General features: G+C 43.8%; 1 protein-coding gene and 1 pseudogene across 2 annotated transcripts in view; one reads left to right on the forward strand and one right to left on the reverse strand.

Moving 5' to 3' along the window:
- Positions 1 to 22,638, reverse strand: part of LOC308160365 (acidic mammalian chitinase-like) — a 685,529-nt pseudogene that overhangs the window by 465,274 nt on the left and 197,617 nt on the right. The gene's annotated exons all lie outside the window — the stretch shown is intronic.
- LOC308161034 (sperm microtubule inner protein 11-like) overlaps positions 21,555 to 22,638 on the forward strand; it is a gene marked incomplete at both ends in the record, with an annotated part of 107,198 nt that continues 106,114 nt past the window's right edge. Inside the window, one exon of the mRNA XM_080534968.1 lies at positions 21,555 to 21,645. Within this exon, the coding sequence (XP_080391094.1) occupies positions 21,555 to 21,645 (91 nt within the window). The remainder of the gene's footprint in view (positions 21,646 to 22,638) is intronic.

The raw sequence follows: 22,638 nt of genomic DNA on the forward strand, positions 1-22,638 counted from the left end.
GTAAAACTCCTGGGCTTCTTCAGGTGAGTCGAATGTGAAAGTTTGTGACTCGAAGGTTACCACCAGACGTGTGGGGTGCATCAGACGGAACCGGACTCCCTTCTGGTAGAGTGCCTGTTTGACGCCGTTGTAAGCGGTGCGTTTCCTCGCCAGTGCGGAGCTTAAGTCGGGGTAAAACCTCAGATGGGACCCCCCATCTTAAGCCTTTAGGCTTAAGCCTTGTCTGTGAAACCGGCCCAATTAGTTATCCCCAACAACATCAACCTGCTTTTTGGTTGAAATTCCAACAAAGAAGGCAAAGAGTTATGCGTTTATGTCTGAAGATAGTGCCGCAAGAACTGAGCAGAATGCACACGGTCACGTCACAGATTGTTTATAGATTTACAATCAACTGCATTTGATAAACAACTGATTGGAAATAGTATACTTCACACCATTATGAGGTGTAGCCTAGCACTTTGTTGTTGTGATATCAAGCGTACACACATAGTCTTTCAGCAACACAAATTGTTTACAAGACCGGTAAAATACCCTACGTTCAAGTTATCTTTGGAGTAATAACAAGATTGAAGTTCAAGTGCAAACATATATACAAACCCATTTCAACTATTAACCTGAACTTTGTACTTTGTAAATCCAATATGGCACAGGAACATTCCTGAATCTGGACAAGTTTTAGATTTTTTAATTGATCTAAAAACGTCCTGATTCTTTCACTAAAAGCAGGAATAGTGCTTGGGAGAATGGAGATGGCATACTGGTGTGGAGTCTACTACCAGGTGTATGTTGGTAACGGTTAGATCCTAGAGTGACCTGACAGGGAAAAAACCCTGTATCCTAGTGATGCTCCTGCCGATATAAAGCAGCCCCACACCCACTAGTTTGAACTTTGAACACTTGATGTGGGCTTCTTATTCTAGTGTTTATGGGATATATGAGAAGTAACATAGAAAGTTTAAGAGCACCCTAAATTCTGTGGTTTTCTGACCGATTGAAACTCTTCCCACACTGGGAGCACTGGTATGGTTTCTCTCCTGTGTGTATTCTCTGATGTGTCTTCAGGGCTCCTGTACGTTTGAAACTCTTCCCACACTGGGAGCACTGGTATGGTTTCTCTCATGTGTGTATTCTCTTCCTCTGAACCTTCTGAGTCAGGAACAGGTTGACATTTATCTTCTTCTTGGTTAAAACCCTGCACAGATAAGATTTTATGTTTAAAATAATTCATGGAAATAATTACATTACTTATGGTTCTGCTTGTAGCTGATGTAATGTTAAAAGGTACGAAATTCAATTGTTTTTCAGTTGGGGATTTTCCTCAACGGTTATGGATTTATTTCTTTGTACATGGATACATGTGTAAAATTCATGGACACACCCGTACTATTAAACATGGTCAAAACCATAGCGAGGTACATCATGGTCCTATTAAGTTTGATGAGAATCTGGACAGTAGGGTCTGAGAGGTCACATGAACACATGCAGCACCATGTACACAACTCCGTGGTTAGGTGCCGTGCCGCCAGTCCGACACAAGTACCGCCATTCCGACCGTTAGATGTCTATGTCGGAATGGCGAGCACCTCCCGGTCTCGACGTCTCTCCTCATCGGAAACCATTTTTAAAACGCCACTGCCGTTACGTGAACACTGTCCCTTATTCATTCATTAAAATTACATATTTCGTTTTAACAGCCTCTAAAGTGCCAGATTACTTTGCGTCTAACTTGCAGACGAGTTTGCTAAAGTTATCTCCTTAGCTGTCAATTGTGGTAGTGCTAGCTATGTTAGCGAACATTAGCTACAGTAGCTAGAGTCCAGTGAAGCTAGCTTAAGATTGCCAGACAATGCATTCACTTCTCTTTGAAGTTGTAACAAACCAATATGTTTACCGATCCACATTTCACTATTATTTGTGTAGGAGTCTTACCTCATTATTCATTCTGTCAAGGCAGGTCTGGTGGTGAGCTCGTAGCATCTGCAATCTCCTTGCAAAACGGACATGTGTGCACATTCCGAGATACTGGATAATGGAAAAGCTGTGAAACATGGAAAAGGACAGAGCAAAATTGATAGACACTCACTGTTTCTACAGAGAAATTCTGAGTACCGTAGGTAATGTAGATTAAATCTATACCTCTGATAGCTCTTTTTTTCCATCAACATCTGTTCTAGGGTGTTCTTGTAGTTGAGGGGCTTGGTGTTGGATGCGACTCCAGGCTGCAGGGGATAACAGGAAATGACAAATGAAGATCTAAACTAACACACACTCAAGGCAAAGATGGTGGAAAACCACATATCAGTGCTTACAGGCTGGGAGTAGCCGCTGGACAGCACAGGTACAGTGGGCTCGGTGGAGGAGGCGTCCTTATCTGGAGGCTTGATGCTGCGGTCCAGCATCTCCTGCAGGGAGATCAGCTGCTCCTCCTCACTGCTGCTGCTGGACTGGGACAGGTCCAGAACACAGCCCAGGCCCAGGCCCAGCTCCACATCCAGCAGGTCGTCATCCATCTCCCCCAATTCGCTTCTACCTCCTTCTGCTTCTTCTGGGGGGATGGGAGTCAGAGGTCAAGGGCAACAGGGGGGGGGGCACTCTCAATGGTTTTAATTCAGATAAACATCTGGCTAATTAATTAAATGTTTTTTTACCTACGATTTGATACTTGTGATTTGACTAAACAGATGAATGAGACCATAGCTTCTCTAGCCACTCTCTTCACATCAATCTCAAATGCAAGCCCCGTCAGTCGTGATGCTGGCAAGCTTTGACCAGTCCAGGTCCAACTCTTCCATGGTTTGGCATACTTTGCCGAAAATATCCTCCCCCGTCGTAGTCCCTTTGAGACTTTGGAGGGCTGCCAGCTCCTCGCACATCTCAAAGTTTGCGCAAACTCCACGAATAAAAATGAGCAGCTGCGCTGTGTCCTGCACGTCCGTGCTCTCATCCAGTGCTAAGGAAACACCGCCTCTCCTGGGTGTTTCTCTGGGATGGCGTTGGACACCACAGAGTAACGCTGCAGGAGCTCTCTGTGGGACATAACACACATGAGATTCAAACACCATATACTCATGGTCAGAGAGAGAGAGAGAGAGAGAGAGAGAGAGAGAGAGAGAGAGAGAGAGAGAGAGAGAGAGAGAGAGAGAGAGAGAGAGAGAGAGAGAGAGAGAGAGAGAGAGAGAGAGAGAGAGAGAGAGAGAGAGAGAGAGAGAGAGAGAGAGAGAGAGAGAGAGAGAGAGAGAGAGAGAGAGAGAGAGAGAGAGAGAGAGAGAGAGAGAGAGAGAGAGAGAGAGAGAGAGAGAGAGAGAGAGTGTGTGGTTACTTCTGTTCATGTGAGATGGACTCCTCTACATCATTCTCATTTTCCTCCTCTTCCACCAGTCTCAGCAGATCCTTACTTAGCTTCATCTCCAGCTCCTTTGACCTGGGACACACATGGAGGGAGAGACACAATGTTACCCCAATGGAAAAGCTGTGAAACATGGAAAAGGACAGAGCAAAATTGATAGACACTCACTGTTTCTACAGAGAAATTCTGAGTACCGTAGGTAATGTAGATTAAATCTATACCTCTGATAGCTCTTTTTTTTCCATCAACATCTGTTCTAGGTAGGGTGTTCTTGTAGTTGAGGGGCTTGGTGTTGGATGCGACTCCAGGCTGCAGGGGATAACAGGAAATGACAAATGAAGATCTAAACTAACACACACTCAAGGCAAAGATGGTGGAAAACCACATATCAGTGCTTACAGGCTGGGAGTAGCCGCTGGACAGCACAGGTACAGTGGGCTCGGTGGAGGAGGCGTCCTTATCTGGAGGCTTGATGCTGCGGTCCAGCATCTCCTGCAGGGAGATCAGCTGCTCCTCCTCACTGCTGCTGCTGGACTGGGACAGGTCCAGAACACAGCCCAGGCCCAGGCCCAGCTCCACATCCAGCAGGTCGTCATCCATCTCCCCCAATTCGCTTCTACCTCCTTCTGCTTCTTCTGGGGGGATGGGAGTCAGAGGTCAAGGGCAACAGGGGGGGGGGGCACTCTCAATGGTTTTAATTCAGATAAACATCTGGCTAATTAATTAAATGTTTTTTTACCTACGATTTGATACTTGTGATTTGACTAAACAGATGAATGAGACCATAGCTTCTCTAGCCACTCTCTTCACATCAATCTCAAATGCATACCTCTTCAGAAATACTAAGATGAAGAGCTCAGGACCTGACTTGTGTGGCCAGTAACTGAAAATGTATTGTTACTCGGCCTCCTCGGGTGTCTGGAATCTCTTCTGTTCGTTTGCGTGGGTGAGGGTTAGGGTTAGATGTGGGTGAGGATCAATCTCGCAGGGAGAGGGATCAGCCGTGTTTTATCATCCCAGCCTTTCTCAGCTTCTCTCTTGCTCCGTCGAAGGCTCTGCGTTGCTCGTTCACTTCAGGCTTAGAGAAGTCTGGGTACAGGCTGATCCGTGCTCCGTTGGAGGACAGCGGGGCTTGTTGACGGGCGAGCTTCAGGATCTTCTCCTTCTCCTGGGAGTGGTGGATTTTGGCTTTGATCATGATGCTTTGGTCTAGTGGATGATGGCTTACCTAGGCGGTGCGCTCGTTCCACTTTCAGTCCACCTGGGAAGTTGTGCAGTCCTAGGAGTTTAGGTAAGAATCCTGAGTCAATGAACTCTGTTGGTCTGCCGTCCTCCACTTTCTCCGGTAGGCCAGTGATGTTTATGTTACAGCGCCTAGAACGGCCTTCGAGGTCAATCAGTTTGGTCTTCATGGTGTTGTTGGTTTTAACCAGCTCGTTGCAAAGTGTTTCTAGGGCCGCAATGCGTGTCTCGTAGTCGTTGCCACTCTCCTCCAGGTCATCAATACGTATATACGTATTACGTAATAGTATGGTCAGTTAGTGAAGTTTGGACTGCATGTAGTTTAGTGTCCAGTGCATTGAACCTCATGTTGATGTCCCCTTCTACTTTCTGGATAGCTGCAAGGATGCTAGCCAGAGAGGGCTCCGCCTGGGCATCAGGTGTAGTGGCACTCGGTTTGTTAGTCACGGTAGAGCTAGCCATTTTGCTGTTAGCATCATCACTGTCCCCGGAGTCAGAAGTGACTTTGTTAATGTTCTCAAGGAGCAAATCTGTGTCTGTCATCCTTCCATTTTGTTTACGTCCTCTCCTTGACATTTTGTTGGCGGTGCGAGTTTACTTAATTGCAGTGGCGGGCGGTGCATTTCACACCTAGGCCTTCAGTGATGTCCTACCTGAATTATTCCACCTCTTAATACCATCATTATGACACCATGTCTCTAGAAACTATACATTTAGACAGAAACGCAGTATAACCGGGCGTTGCAATTGTTATTATAGCTGCACCTCGTCTGGGTGTATTAAACTCATTGCATGAAAACGAAAGCGTCAGTTATTTCCCGAACTTTGCTTATCGGCCTGTCGATCTCGATAGGAGGACCGTATCGAGTCCATTCGAGGCTGGTTATCTTCCTCGTGTTCATACGGTCACGGGGGTGTGTAGCGTTTTCTACGGTAGTGATTAAAAGATCGCATTGAAGCCCCACTTACTCACACAGCTGAGCCAGCAGCACACACATCTCATATGACTGTCTCCTGCAGGGGGGGACAGTAGTCCAGATGTGGTGGCTGAGCCCTCCCGCTCCAGCGCCCTGAGGTGGTCCACCACCGTGCCACCCCCGACCCTCGGCCTCGACGACACTCCTCCGTGTGTCACACTGGCACATTCTTCCTCTTTTTGCGCTTTCTTTAGTTTCCTATGAGTCGCCGTGATCTTTGTTCTGGCTGAGATCAGGGCACATTTCCAGCAGGCGCATTGCAGGAAGGGACACTTGCCCGCATGGCCCTTCTGCGGGACGATCATCCCGTGGTTGCGACACCGGGCACACTTGGGCTTTCGTGGAGCTTTGAGATCGTGTGAGACGGGTGACGAGTAGTCAAGTGCTCTTGAAAGATTTGACATCGTGAAATGTCTCCCCTAGCCACGATTAAACAAAGTCAGATATTTACCTAGATATGATATATAATCACTGATTGATTCAGATTGCTGGCTAGCTTTCGTGGAGCTTTGAGATCGTGTGAGACGGGTGACGAGTAGTCAGATATTTACCTAGATATGATATATAATCACTGATTGATTCAGATTGCTGACAGGCTTTCGTGGAGCTTTGAGATCGTGTGAGACGGGTGACGAGTAGTCAAGTGCTCTTGAAAGATTTGACATCGTGAAATGTCTCCCCTAGCCACGATTAAACAAAGTCAGATATTTACCTAGATATGATATATAATCACTGATTGATTCAGATTGCTGGCTAGCTTTCGTGGAGCTTTGAGATCGTGTGAGACGGGTGACGAGTAGTCAGATATTTACCTAGATATGATATATAATCACTGATTGATTCAGATTGCTGACAGGCTTTCGTGGAGCTTTGAGATCGGGTGAGACGGGTGACGAGTAGTCAAGTGCTCTTGAAAGATTTGACATCGTGAAATGTCTCCCCTAGCCACGATTAAACAAAGTCAGATATTTACCTAGATATGATATATAATTACTGATTGATTCAGATTGCTGGCTAGCTTTCGTGGAGCTTTGAGATCGTGTGAGACGGGTGACGAGTAGTCAGATATTTACCTAGATATGATATATAATCACTGATTGATTCAGATTGCTGGCTAGCTAGCTACGCTCCTCACGACTGCCACTGCCACTGACACAATTGTCATTTTAAAAAAAGACGTGACGTGACTTTGATTGACACTTTGACCGTGAGAAAGTGGACGATCAACTGTTCCCACACACCTGCCTAATCTCCACCTCGATCTCCCGTTGTAGCTGTAACTTTTCCGCCACAACCTTCTTCACATTTTCCTCTGTCTCTGCCCACATCTCTCCCGGTGACTCCATAATCCCATCGACGACCAGATTGTTTCTCCTGGATTGTCCTTCCTGGTATTCCGTCTTGTCAGTGACAGCCAGCAGACTGTCGCACATTTTAAATATATCTGACTGCATTGAATTGCAGTGTTCCGTATGTTTAGCGTTGTCAGCTTTTCTGTCGTCCACGTCTTTTTGTGTGAACTGCAGGCTTGTTTTAATGTCCTGTATCTCCCTGGTTATTACCTCCATTTTGGTGTTTGTCGAGTCCATGAGAAGTTTCACGAAGCCTTGGAAGTTTTCCTGCTGCTGCCGTAACAGCGCGGAGAACATCTCCTTTTGTTGATGCAGTAGTTCTGATACCTGCGTTAGTGAAACGTACTCTTCATCTGGCTTCACTTCAGCTTTTTTCGGTGGCATTTTGACAAGTGTAAGTATATATATAAGTATATACTAACCAACAGAACTGTCTCCCAGAAGAGAAACAGAATGAACTCTAAAGGTGTAAAGGCACAAGCTGAATTATTGCATCTGACTTCTCTCCCTCTCTCTCTCTCTCTCTTCTCTCTTTGTGTACTGCTGCTGCTTCATTTCCAGGTAATCATGCAACTTTTTGACATCCTCCGTTAAGGGCAGGAGAAGAGGAGCATTCCACTTTGCCTCACTCAGGGTCTTCAAACATTCTCTGGACACACACTCATTCCATTTTGTGTCGTAGATCCTTCGAAAGCTGCATGCCTCTTCCGCTGCCTTTTTGTCCTGTTTGATGAGCGCATCACTCTCCAGGAGCATAGACATTCTGTTCAGGCTATTGCCAAGTTTCAGTGGAAGTGATAGAGATTTTCCTTTTCTTGTCTTGGTTTGTGAAGTGTGTTTCACTGCCTCGACTGTGAGGTAGAAGTTTCCTGGCATGACATATTCTTTTATGGTCCTCAGTGGTGTGACCTCACTACCATACAGAACAAGTCGACCCAGCTCCCTTAACTTCTGGCGCATGTATTCATGTTTTCCAGGTTCAGATCCGTGCTTGTTGTAGAGGTACTTTGCGAACTCCATTATGCACCAGTCTCCTTTGACTGTGTCTGCAATGTTGTCCTGGTTCATTTTGGTTACAAGCTTCCAGACATCCTCGGACACCCCATGGGGGGAGGGTTCGGCAAAGCCACAGAGGGCTTGAACTCTGTTTCTTCCTTTTTTGTCACTGTTTGGCTTGAAGTTGCATTTGTGTCTCCACAGTGCTCTTTTCGTAAACAAGCCTTTGCAGTGGACACAGTGCATATAATTCTGCCCTCTGGTGTCTTCTTTTGGCTGCTTACATGCGACTAGAGTCCCTATGCCTGTTTCCAAATCTTCTGCATTGTGTGCATAGTTACCTCTGTTCCGTAGTTGTTCTAAATGCAACCGCCTTTGATTTGAAGCCTTTGGAAAACTGAACGCCTTTGCAACCTCAGGCTCCTTGCTGTGAGCACACTCCAAGTGCCTTGCAATTTTTACGACAGCCGACTTACAAAACAGACAGAATTGCTTTTTGTTGTAACATCGAGAGCCATCTGCTTTTTTGCTCACAGCGGGAATGGACACAGGGGTGCTTTTTGCACATGGGGGTGCTTTTTGCACATGGGGGTGCTTTTTGCACACGGGGGTGCTTTTTGCACATGGGGGTGCTTTATGCACTGACAATTTGACGTGGTGGCTGTCCTCTGTCCTCCTCCCAATCACTGTCATCTGAACTTTCATCATGAGATGGAACATATGTTTTGTCATTAAAAGTGTCAGCATCGGACAAGTCCAAATCATTATCCATGTCATCACAACTGTCTGATCCATCAGGTTGGATGCTGGTGGACGGCTTGACTGTAGCTGGCGTCCATGGAGTTTGGAGGCTGGTGGACAGCTTGACTGTAGATGGCGTCCATGATGGTTCACCAAGAACCTTCTCGTTATCCATGTCATCACAGTTGTCATCACAATTGTCCAAATGGTCATCTGATCCATCTTGCGGCAGCGAGTTGGAGCTGTTCTCACAGATCTGCGAGGACTCCAGAGCAGTGCCCGGTGCAGCTGTGGAGGCAGCAGGAGACGGGTGGTGCTGCTGTAGCTCTGCAACTGTACGGGATAAAAAAAACAATAAATGGTTGTCTCAATTATCCATTTTTGTTACTAAATAAGGACAAAATAAACATATAAACACATACATAGACACATCAAGGGCAAAATAAAAACAAACCAGGAACCGAGGACAGTACTCATGCTGACCGGTTCACTCACCAGAGATCTTCTTTTTGTGGAGGAAGGAGATGTATCTCTGCAGCTTCCGCTGTGTGGAGGGCTTGAGCTCTTCAATCACCAAATCAAACTCCTCGGGTTTGGAGTACTCCATTGAGTGTTCCTCGAACTGGACAATTTTTATCACTTGGCTCAGCTTTTCGCAGGGGACCTTGAGAATGTCTTCCCTGAGCTGTACCATCTCCTGGACAGACATGGGTTTTTCATGTTCAGAAGTATTTTTCATTGTGATTCTTGTAATTCTCTACAACCAGAGAGTGATGGATCTATGACATGGTCTGTAACACACCAAAAAAACTATGGGGCTGAAACTCCCCGATAGTTTTTCTAGATTACATAATCTAGGGGGAGGTTGGGATCAAGTTCAGGTCAGCCCTAAAATGTTTCAGGCCTTTAGAATCTGAAAACACATGAGTTACGGTTTAAATTTCTAGGTGAAACCTCTCTCCGGATGATCTAATGTAGCAACAACCACTTTTTTTTTTTTTTTTTTATTTGTTTTTCAGATTTTATCCCTTTTTTCACCCAATTTGGTAGCCAATTGAACCCAACCTAGCATCCAATTATCCCCTGCCTATTGCGAGGGATCCGCCGCACGACCCCGCGGCCGGCAGTCCCAGAGGAGGCCGCCAGGCAGACTAGCTGACTGGCTCCTCGAGCCCAGCACCGTTATTCCAGCACCAGACGGGGGCGCTGTTGCGCGACGGATCCTTGTCCGGAACTACTCCTATACCCCCCTCGGGAGCGGCCGCCCAATATGCCGTTCCCCGTGTGGACATTCCAGTTCCAAAGCGATATTCCATGACAGAGTGCCTGGGTGTGTTCTAGAATGTAGGCTATACCACTCTGGGTGTAATTGTGTTTTAAAATGATTTTTCATTTTACATCTACCAAGAATTATTATCAAGAGTTTCTCTGTGTTCTGAAGTGGCACCAACAGCAAACGCCATTGCGTCACCATATTCTTGGTAGGGAGGTGATGGCTGTCTGACTAAAATCACTAAAAGTGTATACATTTAGGCTCATATAAGGATGGGGGGAGGGGAGGGGGCGGGGGGAAGGGCAAGCAAGGTTGTGTTAATACAGCAGACAGGATGTTATCATTATAACTCAATTATAACTTTAATATACTAATATAGCTCTGTCACAGGGTGTAGTCACACACTGACTGCATCATGCTCTATGTACAACACACTGCTCGTTTCAACACTGTACCTCGTCACAGGGCAAGCACCTCTAGCACCACCTAGTGGCAGAGAGAGGGTGAGTACAAGCGAGGTGCTGTGTGCTCGTTGTTGCAAGGCAAGGCAAGCCGCCGTCCCCTTCTAAAGGCAAAGCAGCAGGATACAACATACTGTATATAACATACTGTACAGCATGGGAGGGACAGAGATTCAAAAACCTGGTCAGAGAAGAAGAAGAGAGGGAAGGAGGTAGGGAGAAATGGAGAGAGGGAGTGAGGGAGAAATGGAGGGATGGAGAGAGGAAGAGGGAGTGAGGGTGGGAGGTAGGTAGGGAGGTAGGGAGAAATGGAGGGATGGAGAGAGGGAGAAATTGAGGGATGGAGAGATGGAGGGAGGGAGGTAGAGAGAAATGGAGGGATGGAAAGATGGCCAGTGCTTAGACCGCTACACCACCGCGGGGCCTCACTTTGGGTTTTGTTCAATAGAATGAAGGCAGGGGTGGAGATATTTGCTGATGCATTTTTCAAAAGGCACCTTGTTTAAAGTCATCATCCCCAATTTGTTTTGTTTCTGTAGTGTCAAGTAATGTGACTTGGGGTGTTAGTCGTGGGGTGTTAGTAGGATGCGGTGTGAGTGACCTACCCTGACTTCTTGGTCTTGTGTGGGAGCAGATCCTTGTTGTTTTTGGAGAGCTGAATAGCTGGCAAAGGCTCCTGAGCCCCCTCTTCCTCTTGCAAGACACTGTTATCTAGGGTCATGACAGTAGAGTCTCCACCACACAAAAATATGAAATAGAATCAGTTATTTAGAATTAGTAAGTAGTAGTCACCATATTTAATACACCAAAAAAGTGTGTCAGTGCCATCAGGAAGTTTGAGTTGGGGATGGGTATGAGGTTCCCACACGGCTACACCAGAGAAAGTGTGAGTGCCATTAGTAACTATTAGTGGGCTATGGGGTCCAATTTTGGGATAACGGCAGTGACTAGAGAAGTGAACTGGCTCCCCTACAGTCACCAGTTCAAATGATCAGTGGCATTCGCAGCCCTCAAACCAGCAACTCTCCAGTTAATAGCAGAATGCCCTCACCACTGTGCCACTAGGGATGCTGGATATTGGTTAATTGAACTTAATTTACATGGCAAGATGCAGTTCTCTCCGGCAGTGACAAAATTGTCTTCACCACCCTAAACATGAATAGGCTATATGCCGAAGCTCCTCTACTTCCTGAAAGTAAACGGGCGTCTTTGCTTCCTGTCTTGTACTATTGGATTAAGTGATTAATCAGGTGTGTGCTGGGTGTGCCCAATGTGTGCTGCACATCTGATTAATCACTTAATCCAATAGTAAAGGACAGGAAGCAAAGATGCCAGTTTCCTTTCAGGAAGTAATATCTATATATATGCCTCCCCAATTGTCCTGGTGAAAAAGAAAGATGGCAGCCTCCGTATGTGTGTAGACTATCGCCAACTGAACAGCAGAACACGGAAGGATGCCTTTCCTTTACCTCACATTGAGGAGTCATTGGATGCCTTGTCTTGTCCTAACCCTACTCTGAGAGGGCTTGAAGTAGAAGACATCTCTTAAATGTTTAACCATTAGGGGGATGTAAAATGTCCATCCTTGCTGGCTTCCTTCCTTCCTGGACCAAGTGAGATCGACTATCACATTTAGAGGAGAGGAGGGGAGGAAGGATATATGTTTTCACAGTGTTGGAACGAGGCCATAATTATTACTTACATAAGAGGGTTAAGCACGCCCTCAGCAGGCTGTCAACCTGTCTGTCTGTCTGTACATGTGTACACCAAACACCTGGGAAGAGCATTTACAAGTATAGTAAGAACAAAATGTTTGTAGCCTGGGTATCTGTGTATATGTCTGTCTGGTTTAGACCATACTACGTAGGTGCCTCGCTCAAGCAGCAACACGTTGTCTAAAGCAAAAACAGAATGCTCCCAGGTGAACACACTTGAGCAAATTGGGTTTTGAATTATTCTCCATAAGGGATGTGTAAATATTGATATAAATAGTTGGTTGTTGATACTACATTCACAAGGTGAATGTCACCTGGATGATGTTCTCTTAATACAGTAAAGTGCCTTGTTGTGTAATTGTTCTATAAACAAAGGTGGTAAAAAAGACAATCAGAATTAATGGAAATTTTGCACAGGGAATTAATGATTCTCTAAAAAAAAAAGAAACAGTATTTTATTATGTAATGTTCTAGCAACAAAATCTATTTTATTAAATCTTAATAAAGCCAAAGCTGACTTTGTGTGTGTGTGTGTGTGTGTGTGTTTGTGTGTGTGTACACAAACTGATCAGCCTCGAATAAGACAATAACTAATGATGTAAATGCTATACTGCTCAATATCAAACAGAAACAATCGCAAACACGAAACAACCGCCTCTTTGTTTCTACAGACACGGCGAAGAGACAAACTATAACACAGTGATTACCAACAGCCTCTAGCTGCATCCTCACTAAAACACTTTTCTCAAACAGGAAACAGGAGGATTTTTGTTTGGCCTCAACCTGAACCATTCAAACAACAAGCTCACAAACGTCACTAACAACATAACACCTTCGAAAACTGAAACAGGCAATAAATAGAGCTTGGTTTGTTTTTTAAACCTCAAACATGAACATGAGGCCGTAGCTGTATGAGTGTAGCCAGAGGCTGTAGGCCTAGTCAGGGGCTCACTGTCTCAGTGTCTGCTGGTTCAGGCTGGGTCTGTCTCAGTGTCTGCTGGTTCAGGCTGGGTCTGTCTCCTCGCCTCACCCAGCTCCTCCTCTAGGTGGCAGAGCTGAGCCAAGTTCAGCTGCTCTACAGACACAGACCCAAAACACACACACAAGCATTATCAGGGTATATACAGGAATCTTGAGGTTAATTTCAATACCTTTCTAAGACTTTTTAAAGACCTTGTCAATATTTTTCCAGACCTCACCGCCACTTCGAGCTGTAACCGTTTACATCAGTGACACCTTTAACTTAACAGTTTTAGTTTGCAATAGACTAGACCACTATCATAGAATTTCCGGTTCATCTTTGTTTTTTTATAAAACTAATACATTATTTTACTCAAAGTTTTTAGGACTGAAATTATTTGGACAGTCTAATTCAGAAAAATACCTACAAAAATTCAAGACCTCATAAAATCGTGATAAGACTTTTTTTTTATTATTATTATTTTTTCTTTTTCTGAGTGGGGCAGTCCCACTCATATTTTTCATTTTTTATTTGACAGATACAGTGAAGATTTAGACAGGAAGGAGGGGTGAGAGAGAGAGGAGGGATTACATGCAGGATATGTCCCGGCCGGAATTCGAACCGGGGACCCTGCGGTTACATGGTCGACGCTTAACCCGCTACGCCACCTAAGCGCCCCAAGACTTTTTAATACTTATTAAAACCCGTCGACACAGTGCTGAACGTGGAACGCTCCTCAGTTGTTAGGAGCGCCGCAAACTGGAGTCGGAGAGTGGCTGTATGGCACCTAGTAGGTTTACCACAGTACCTTTGATCAGCGTGCGTAAAGTTCTACTTTTCCGAATAGTCACCAAGGCACGCTGCAAGCGCCCCGTTGTCCAGCTGAAGCCCCGTAATATGGGATTGTAGTGCTGCACACCTGGATTTTATAACATTGTATTTGATAACGTTTATTCCGTTCTGCTTTTATTTGATAGTCGGGGTCTTATAGGGCTCTCCCAACCCGAGGTGCTCTCCGCGCTCTCTTCCTGCTGATTGCGCGATTTCCTCTGTGTGTGTGTGTGTGTGTGTGCGTGCTCCGTAGTAGTATGCAGTTATGGAATTTATTGTAATAAAGTTTATCTGGTAGGTATTAAACCTGGATAGGCTGAGAGCCGCTGCCACCACCTTTGTTTTACCGGTCTGGTCCGGATGTCAGAACCCTGAGAATACCACTCACACGACCACAGTGTACCAAAAAGATATATCACTTTATTTAATAAAATACAAGTTCAAGTTCATCAGCTCTGCGCGGGTTACTAGTGGGCCGCTAGGAGACCGGCCCTACCACGACCTATCCCCCCTCCACACAGTCTGTTCCCCCCCCGGGCAGCCCTCGCTCGGGAGCGGAGCGGAGCGAATTACGTGTTAGGTGTTTTCATATAAAATGTTATATATTATATAGCTGACTAGTGAGCCTGCATCAACCTTAATGCTATTCAAGTGCAAGAAGATTACATTTGTCTTCGCAGTTTAAGATACACACATTAATCTGCTGCGGTAGTAAACACAGCGCAGTAGAATGACGTCACAGGCGGTCAGATATTGGCCCTAGTCTGGAACGCACGTCGAACGTTCGAACGATTAGCAAACGATTAGCAAGAGCGTTCGAATGATTAGGCCGTTGATGGCCCTGCCAGGATTTGGCAGTGCCAGGTTTTGGCATGACAGAACCAGTATCCAGCAGCACCTTGATGCGATTGACCAGAGCCAACAAGCATATCTTCTAGCAGTGGGGACCAGGAGGAGCATCATCCATGCGTACTTCATCATCCTGGACAAGCGAGCCTTGCCGTGCAAGTCAACAAGTGCTCTTGGTGCCTTCGATGAGCTGTTCAAGACTCACTTCGTTTTTTGTACTGCTTACAATACATCTCTGCGCAGCATGTACACCTTTATCCAGACAACTGTGTACAACATAGACATAGGTAAGGTGAAGGAAACTCCAAGGGTTGCTGAGCTTAGAGCCAAACTCCTGCACTAATGCCTTAGAGGTAAACTGCACTGATGCCTGTTATATGTTTTGTTTGCCATGCTACTCATGGAAGTACCAACTTGCTTGTGAGGCATCTCAAGTTGGTACATGGAATGTGCCCTGGTAGAACTCTTAGACTAAAATGTGGTCAAGCAGATTGTTGTCGTGTATTTGGTACCTTTTCAGGCTTTAGGAAGCATTTGAACAAGACTGTCCAATTTTGTTAAACGCTAACTTTGATGCTAATGCAGATAATCCAGCTATTGATAATCAGCCAAGTAATGTTGATTTGCCTTCCAATTCTAGTTGTAGCCATGTTGTACCAATATGTAACAAGAATGTACATGAAATGTGTGCATCTGCTATTGCACAACTGCAGGCTGCAGGTGTAGGTCAAAACACTGTAAATAGTTTTGTATCTTCAATGGAAGAAGTTGTTGAAGAGATACAGGGTCAAGTTAAAGACGCAGCTACATTATCTTCAAACGACCCAGAAACTGTAAGAAAAATCGAACAGTCTTTTCAGAATATTAAAAATCCTTTCACATCGTTGAATTCAGTATCAAAACGAAGTGCTTATTTTAGACAAAAATGGGGAACAGTTCAACCAGTTGAGAAAGTCATTGGCGTTAGATTTGACAATAGAAGAAATAAAACAACTGGAACTTATGATCAAAGAGTCATAACTGATAAATGTACTTATGTTCCAATTCTCGAGACATTGCAGTCAATTTTTAAGAACCCAAACACAAGTGGCATGTTTCACTCAGAGCATGATTCTAAAGATGGAGTTTACTATGATTTGGAAGATGGACTATATATGAAGAGACATCCTCTCTTTTCTAAAGAGAAAGTCAGTACAAATTCAGCTTTTTTACGATGACTTTGAGATAGCTAATCCATTGGGATCAAAGAAGGGTATTCACAAGTTGGGGGGTATATATTTTACTTTGAGAAATTTCCCACCAAAGTTTAATTCAATGTTGGTAAATGTACACTTATGTGCACTCTTTTATACCCAGCCAGGACCTTAAAACCTATGGCTTTGATTCCATTCTTGAGCCAATAGTAAGCGATTTGAAAGTACTTGAGACTGAGGGTATTGCAGTTCCATTTTTCAGTGGTCATATACATGGCAGTATTGTCCAAGTAACTGGAGATAATCTCGGTATACATTGCCTGTTTGGTTTTGTGGAATCATTTAGTGCTCGTTATTGCTGCCGTTTTTGTCTCACTGAGAAAGGGGATTTTCAAACTGTGTTCTCTGAGGATGACCCAAGAGTGACTTTATGGACAAAACACACGCACTCAGACCATTGTCAAACTGTGCAGTCAAACCCAACAACACCTCGTGTACGGTGTGAAGGCTGCTTGCTTACTGAACTCTGCAGTATTTCAATACTACTGAACATTTTTCGGTTGATATAATGCATGACATTTTAGAAGAAGAGTTGCGCAATTTGAGGTAAAACTTGTGTTACAGTATATACAAGCCAACTTTGTAACTGCAAAAGAGGTGTACAGTAGAATTCATTCATTTAACTATGGGTACACAGAGAGGAGGAATCGTCCACCTGCAGTCAAATTGGATGATGGGAGCAATGATTTGGGCCTAAATGCTACTCAGACTTGGTGTCTTCTCCGTAATTTGCCATTGATATTTGGGGATCTGGTACAGGAAGGTGATAAATATTGGCAGCTGCTTCTCTTACTACTACAGATAGTAAATATAGTGTTTTCTCCTATTCTAACAGAGGGTATGACTATCTATCTTAAACACTTAATAGCTGAACATCATAGGCTTTTCAAGTATTTGTTTCCTGATAGAAATCTCTTACCGAAACACCACTTCATGATACATTATCCTCGTTGTATACGGAATATTGGGCCCATTCTTCACTCATGGTGTATAAGCTAAACACTTTCTTTAAAAAGCAACTGAAGAGTTTTAAGAATGTCACTATGACCTTAGCCAACAAACACCAACATTACATGGCATATAATTGGGAAACATTCAGCCAGGATAGATAAACTATAGGTCCAGGAAAGATGTCAAGGGTCAATGACCCGATTGCTGTCAAGTTGAATGTCTCAGTGCACACATATGTTTTGTCAGTTAAATGGGTGAAGTACCATGGTACAGAATATCGTCTTGATTTGGTCATGTGGTGAATTTGTCAGTGAAATGCCAGTATTTTACAAAATTAAGGATATTGTTGTGAAAGAGGAGACTGTTTTTTTGGTTGGGTCAGCTCTTGAAACCATATGTTTTGATGATCATATGCATGCATTTAAAGTTGTTTTGAAGCAAAGTCCACCATGCAAGGTATTTCATGTGAGTGACATCATGTACCACAAACCTTTTGATCTGCTCATGTCATATGGAGCAAGGGATTCTTTTGACTACATTGTCCCCTACTGTCAGTTGATAACAGTTTAAGTAAAAGGTGGACATCCTGAGTTTCAGCCCTGGCTAAAAGCTATGGACAAATTCTTTCTTTTTATTTATTTTTTGTCTGTCCATAGAAACCAAAATGATTATTTTATTTACTTTTAAATTGGTCGGTGCTATTTGTATAGGCCTATAGGTCAAATGTTATGTTTGAATTGTTTGTTCTTAAATAAACATTTTAAGAACATATTTTAATGTTTTAAACATTTTTCTTGAATGTATTGTGAATTCCAAGTGCTTTGATTTCCATTTACAAGGGAGATAGTAATTACATTGTAATTTACAACACTGGACCGAGTTAAAACACATGTTTACACTAATAAGAGTCACCCCAGATCAACACTAGTGAGTAATTACATTAACACTGGACAGAGTTAAAAACCAATTTTTACACTAATAAGAGTCGCCCCAGATCAGCACTAGTGAGTAATTACATTAACACTGGACAGAGTTAAAACCCATTTTTACACTAGTAAGAGTCACCTCAGATCAGCACTAGTGAGTGTCAATATAACACTCTAAAGTGTTGATTACCCCTTAGTGTTAAATGTGAGTGTTACCCCTTAGTGTTAAATGTGATCAACACCGGCCAGTGTAGTGCAGTGTTAAAACGGCATTACATCTTGGTTTGGTAACCTATCTGTACAACTAAGGTCCAAACTGGTCCGACTGATACAGACTGCTACTCTCAGACAGGCTAATAGAATTCTCATGAATCCCTCCCATGTCCTACATGCAGGGTATGAACTGCTGCCCTCTGGAAGGAGGTTCAGAGTCCCCTGCGCTAGACTAAATAGATTTTAAAATTATTTTATTCCTGTTTCTGTTAAACTTTTAAACTGCACCAGATGAATGTGAACATCTTGCTTATCGTTTTATTTCCACTCTTGTTTTAATCAAGGCTGCCTTCTGTTTGTGTGTTAACATTCTGTATTGTCTGTTGCTCTTTGTTGGCTGCTGTGGGGTGTAAGCCCAATACAAATTTCCCAGTGATGGGACAATAAAGTGACTTTTGACTTTTGACTTTGACTTTGTGTTACTTTTTAGCACTATTTGGTGTTAAATCAACACTAGAAATGTAACACTTTGATCAGTGTACTTTTTACACTGTGTAGGCGTAGGGTGGGACCATATGTACTCACTGTCGGTGTTAAATCAGGTGTAGTGCTGAGGCACAAATATGTACATTTCAAGCCTGCAAACTGCTACACTTTAAATGAATGTGCAATAACACTATGTGCAATATGACAACCCTAGTCGTCTATCTGTACAGTATAGTATAGTGGATAGTGTACATAGCCTTTATTTATGTAAACCAGCTCCTTCCCTTCTTGTGTTTTTTTTTCTTTTCTTTTCTTTCCTAACACCAGGGGAGCCACCCCTCCTAAATTTCGTTGTTTGGTACCTGTACTATAGCAATGACAATAAAGACCATTCATTCATTCATTCATTCAAATGTAACACTTAAAGTGTTGATTTAACACTTTCAAATGTACTGTGTAGGTACAAATATGCAGCTATGTAGAAGTGACAGACTCTGGTACCGTATGAGAATGCTCTGTCTGAAGGACAAGAAAATCGGACAAGAAGTTCTTGAAGGACAAGAAAATCTGCTTCCTCTGCTAGCTCCTGGACAACTACCAGCCAAACTACCACCAGAGAAACACCAGGGCCACTTCTAAGTGGAAGAAGGAGAGGGAAAGTTTAGAGAAGGGAATGAGAGATCTGAATGGCCACCTTCAAGGAAAAAGACAACTTAATTCTCTCTCTTCAGCTCAAAGTCGAGTCCCTTGAGAAGGAGGCCAGGAGAGAGGAGACATGGGTGGAGAGGAGCGAAATGGAGAACAGGATGAGAGACCTGGAGGTGAGGGAAATGTTCAGGCTCAAAGAGAAAGACAAACAAATCTACCATCTCCTTCAAGCCATGGAGAGGTCTAAGACCAATCTGGAGAAAATGGCCAAAGCCCACACAGACCTCCAGAACGTCTGTACCTCACATCAGAAGAACTGGAGAGAAGAGAGGGAGGAAATTGAGAGATTGGCCAGAGAAGCAGAGCAGATGAAGATGGAGGAGAAAAAAGAGAAGGCTCTCCTAGAACAAACCATACAGTCTCTACAGACCCAGCTGGACGAGCTGTCCAAGACCCAGAAAGACCTCCAGACCCTCTCCGCTGCTCAGCAGGAAGACTGGAGAAGGGAGATAGAGGGCTTTGAGTGTGGAGACACAGAGAATAAAGCCATGGCCGAGGGTAAAGAGGAGAGAGGGATCAGCGCTCTCTGCCAGACACTCCACTCTGCTCACTCCGAAATGGATGGAATGGCTGTTAATGTCTGTCATCAGGTCCTCTTACAGAAGTGGAGGAAGGAGAGGAGGGAGATGGAGGGGAGGATGTACAAGGCAGAGGAGATGTGTCTGAGCAAGGATAAAAAGGAGATCTTCTATAGAGACATGAAGGAACTGCTACAGCTGCTGAAGCTGAAGGGATGTGAGCGTGAAAAGGAGAGAGAGCGTATGAGAGATCAGCTCGGCATGATGGCCATAGAGCTGGAGAAAGCTCAGAAAAAGGTAAGCCTACAGTACAGGCACTTCAATTAATAATTGGACTTATTGACATAATTTAATTGAAAACAGGTCAAAAAGAGTTGATCGTCATGTTATGAAGCCTGAAGTTGTTGTCATTGTGTGGTTTTGTATTTTTATATCATATCTGTTGTTGTTTCAGTCAAATTAAATTGCCATTAAAGGCCCGCCACAGGCTCAGTTTCTTCCCCTCAGCCGCCAGGCTGCTAATTGACTCTGGCTTCCCCCCCCCCCGCCTGTCTGCCCAGGACTGAACATGCACTGGACCTTGAATAACTCTGCACTGCACTTTATATACAGCACTATCCATGCACTGTCTGTCCTGTGTTGTCCTGTTTTTGCCTGTTTTTGCATTTGTATTTGTACTTGTTTTGTTCATGTAGCCTATATGTGAAAAAAGCATAAATGCACCTTCTGTAAATGTCAAAACAAATTCCTATATGTGTCAAGCATAATGGCAATAAACGTAATCTGAATCTGAATCTGAAAGGATTCTTTAAATTCATCAAGACAAAGACCAGGACAGGCCTGACAAGAAAGTGAATGACAGAAAAGACAGAGGGAAGAAAAAGGAGTCCTGCTAAGGATGATCGTTATCCTTCTTATTAAATATTGTCAAACCCTCTCCACCATCCCCTTCCCCCCTTCCTCCTTAGTGTGTACTTTTTATGACCACACTTGGATTCTCCTTAAAGCCTTATTATTGCATTCTCTGCCAAATATATTGACAGATAAATACACTTTTGGTTATCTCCTAAACACCATGACTGAAGTACTATGTGTATAATACACCCACTCATTCAAGTTCACGTTGTTCTAGTAGTTCAGTGAAACAATATAAGATATAGTGAAACAATCAATATATCACAATTATTGCATTTGTAGGCAAATAATTTCTTAGGCCTATTTCAAATTTGTAATTGTATTTATTATTAGGTTAAGTGTAGCAGATCCATCACCACTAGGGAATATTGGGAAGTGCAATGTTACTTTAACATTGCCTTTCCCACTCTCCCTACAGGTTGAGACACCCGTGGCAGTATAACTCACATAATCAGCCAAAGCTTTGTGAAACATTTACAATCTGAATTCATCTTGATGTAATTGCGTAGACATCCAGTGGTAAGCCTAAATGGATTTATGTTGGACATTTCTCATGGTCCCAAATTGGAAACTAAAACGTTGATGAACTTGTTACCATTATAGTTTCTACATGATTGCAGCCAGCACCCATAATAAACGTTTATTCCTGCTAAAACAAATGACAAGGATGACCCAGGCCACACCACGGCTGTCCAGACGCTCAACTCATGGGCGGTCCTTGTTACCATGGTTTCGTATAAAACAGAAGTTGTGATTTATTTCGGTAAAGGTAGCCTGCGGTTTGCCCACGTTGTCTCGCTATCCCGGACAGCTCCAGACTGTTGCTGGCAACGGTGCTTGATGGCTTTCTTCGGGATTACACATTTGGGCTATCAAAATCCCATTGGAGATAAAATGTTACTGAATCCAAGAAGAGAATCGGCTTCCTGCGGTGAGTAGTAGCCACTAGCCAGACAAGTGAGGAGCGCTTTTATTTGGGTATCAGTAAGTAAGCTAACGCGTTAGCCAGCTAGCCCGTTGTTTGGAAGTTTGCCCTGTCCATTACTTCTGTACCTAGACAGTTCGAAATGTCATGCCGAGTTGTTTGCATATGATGACGTGCACCACCACTAAAGCATTTGGGCGACATGATTGGACACCACTAAAGCATTTGGCGATATGATTGGACCCCACTAATGAACCTCGCTCTCTAACACTGAGCTACATCCCCAACCTAGAGCTGACAGGCATTTTCCCGTTCATTCTCTGGATAATGCTAACTTTTCCCATTTATTCTCTATGGGTATGTGTAATATATTTTGTTTTTGTTGCGACGTTCAATACTTCAGCAAGCGGAGAGCTACAGATAAAATGTAATGGTGATTTACACAATATACAGGAGGATACCATGTAATTAAAAGCATTAGGTGTACCGATTGTAGCCTGCAGGGGGCGCTATTAGCCCACCATCCCAGATATTGGATGTGACGTGTTATAAAGCTCCAGTTGTTGCAATGGTGAACTCGAGTCTGCGTGCATATCAATATCTATCTAAAGAGTAATCTCCAAGGAACCGAGTCTGACAATATTCTTGCATTCAGACAGTTTTTTCTTCAAACTGATCACTTATATCATTCTCTAATTTACTACTTACACAGTATACTGAAACACTTTATTAGGAACACCTATACACCTTCTCATTCATGCAATTATCTAATCAGCGAAACGTGTAGCATCAGTGCAATGCCAGTGCAATGCCAGCAGCTTCAGGTAATGTTCACATCAACAATCAAAATGGGCAAAAAATGTGATCTCTCAGTGATTTTGACCGTGGCATGATTGTTGGTGCCAGACAGGCTGATTTGAGTATGTCTAAAACTGCTGATCTCGTGGGAATTTCGCGCACAACTGGCTCAAGAGTTCACTGAGAATGATACAATAAACA

This window comes from Nansenia antarctica (genome assembly GCF_963989245.1).
Source record: "Nansenia antarctica genome assembly, chromosome: 6".
NCBI classification, from domain to species: domain Eukaryota; kingdom Metazoa; phylum Chordata; class Actinopteri; order Argentiniformes; family Microstomatidae; genus Nansenia; species Nansenia antarctica.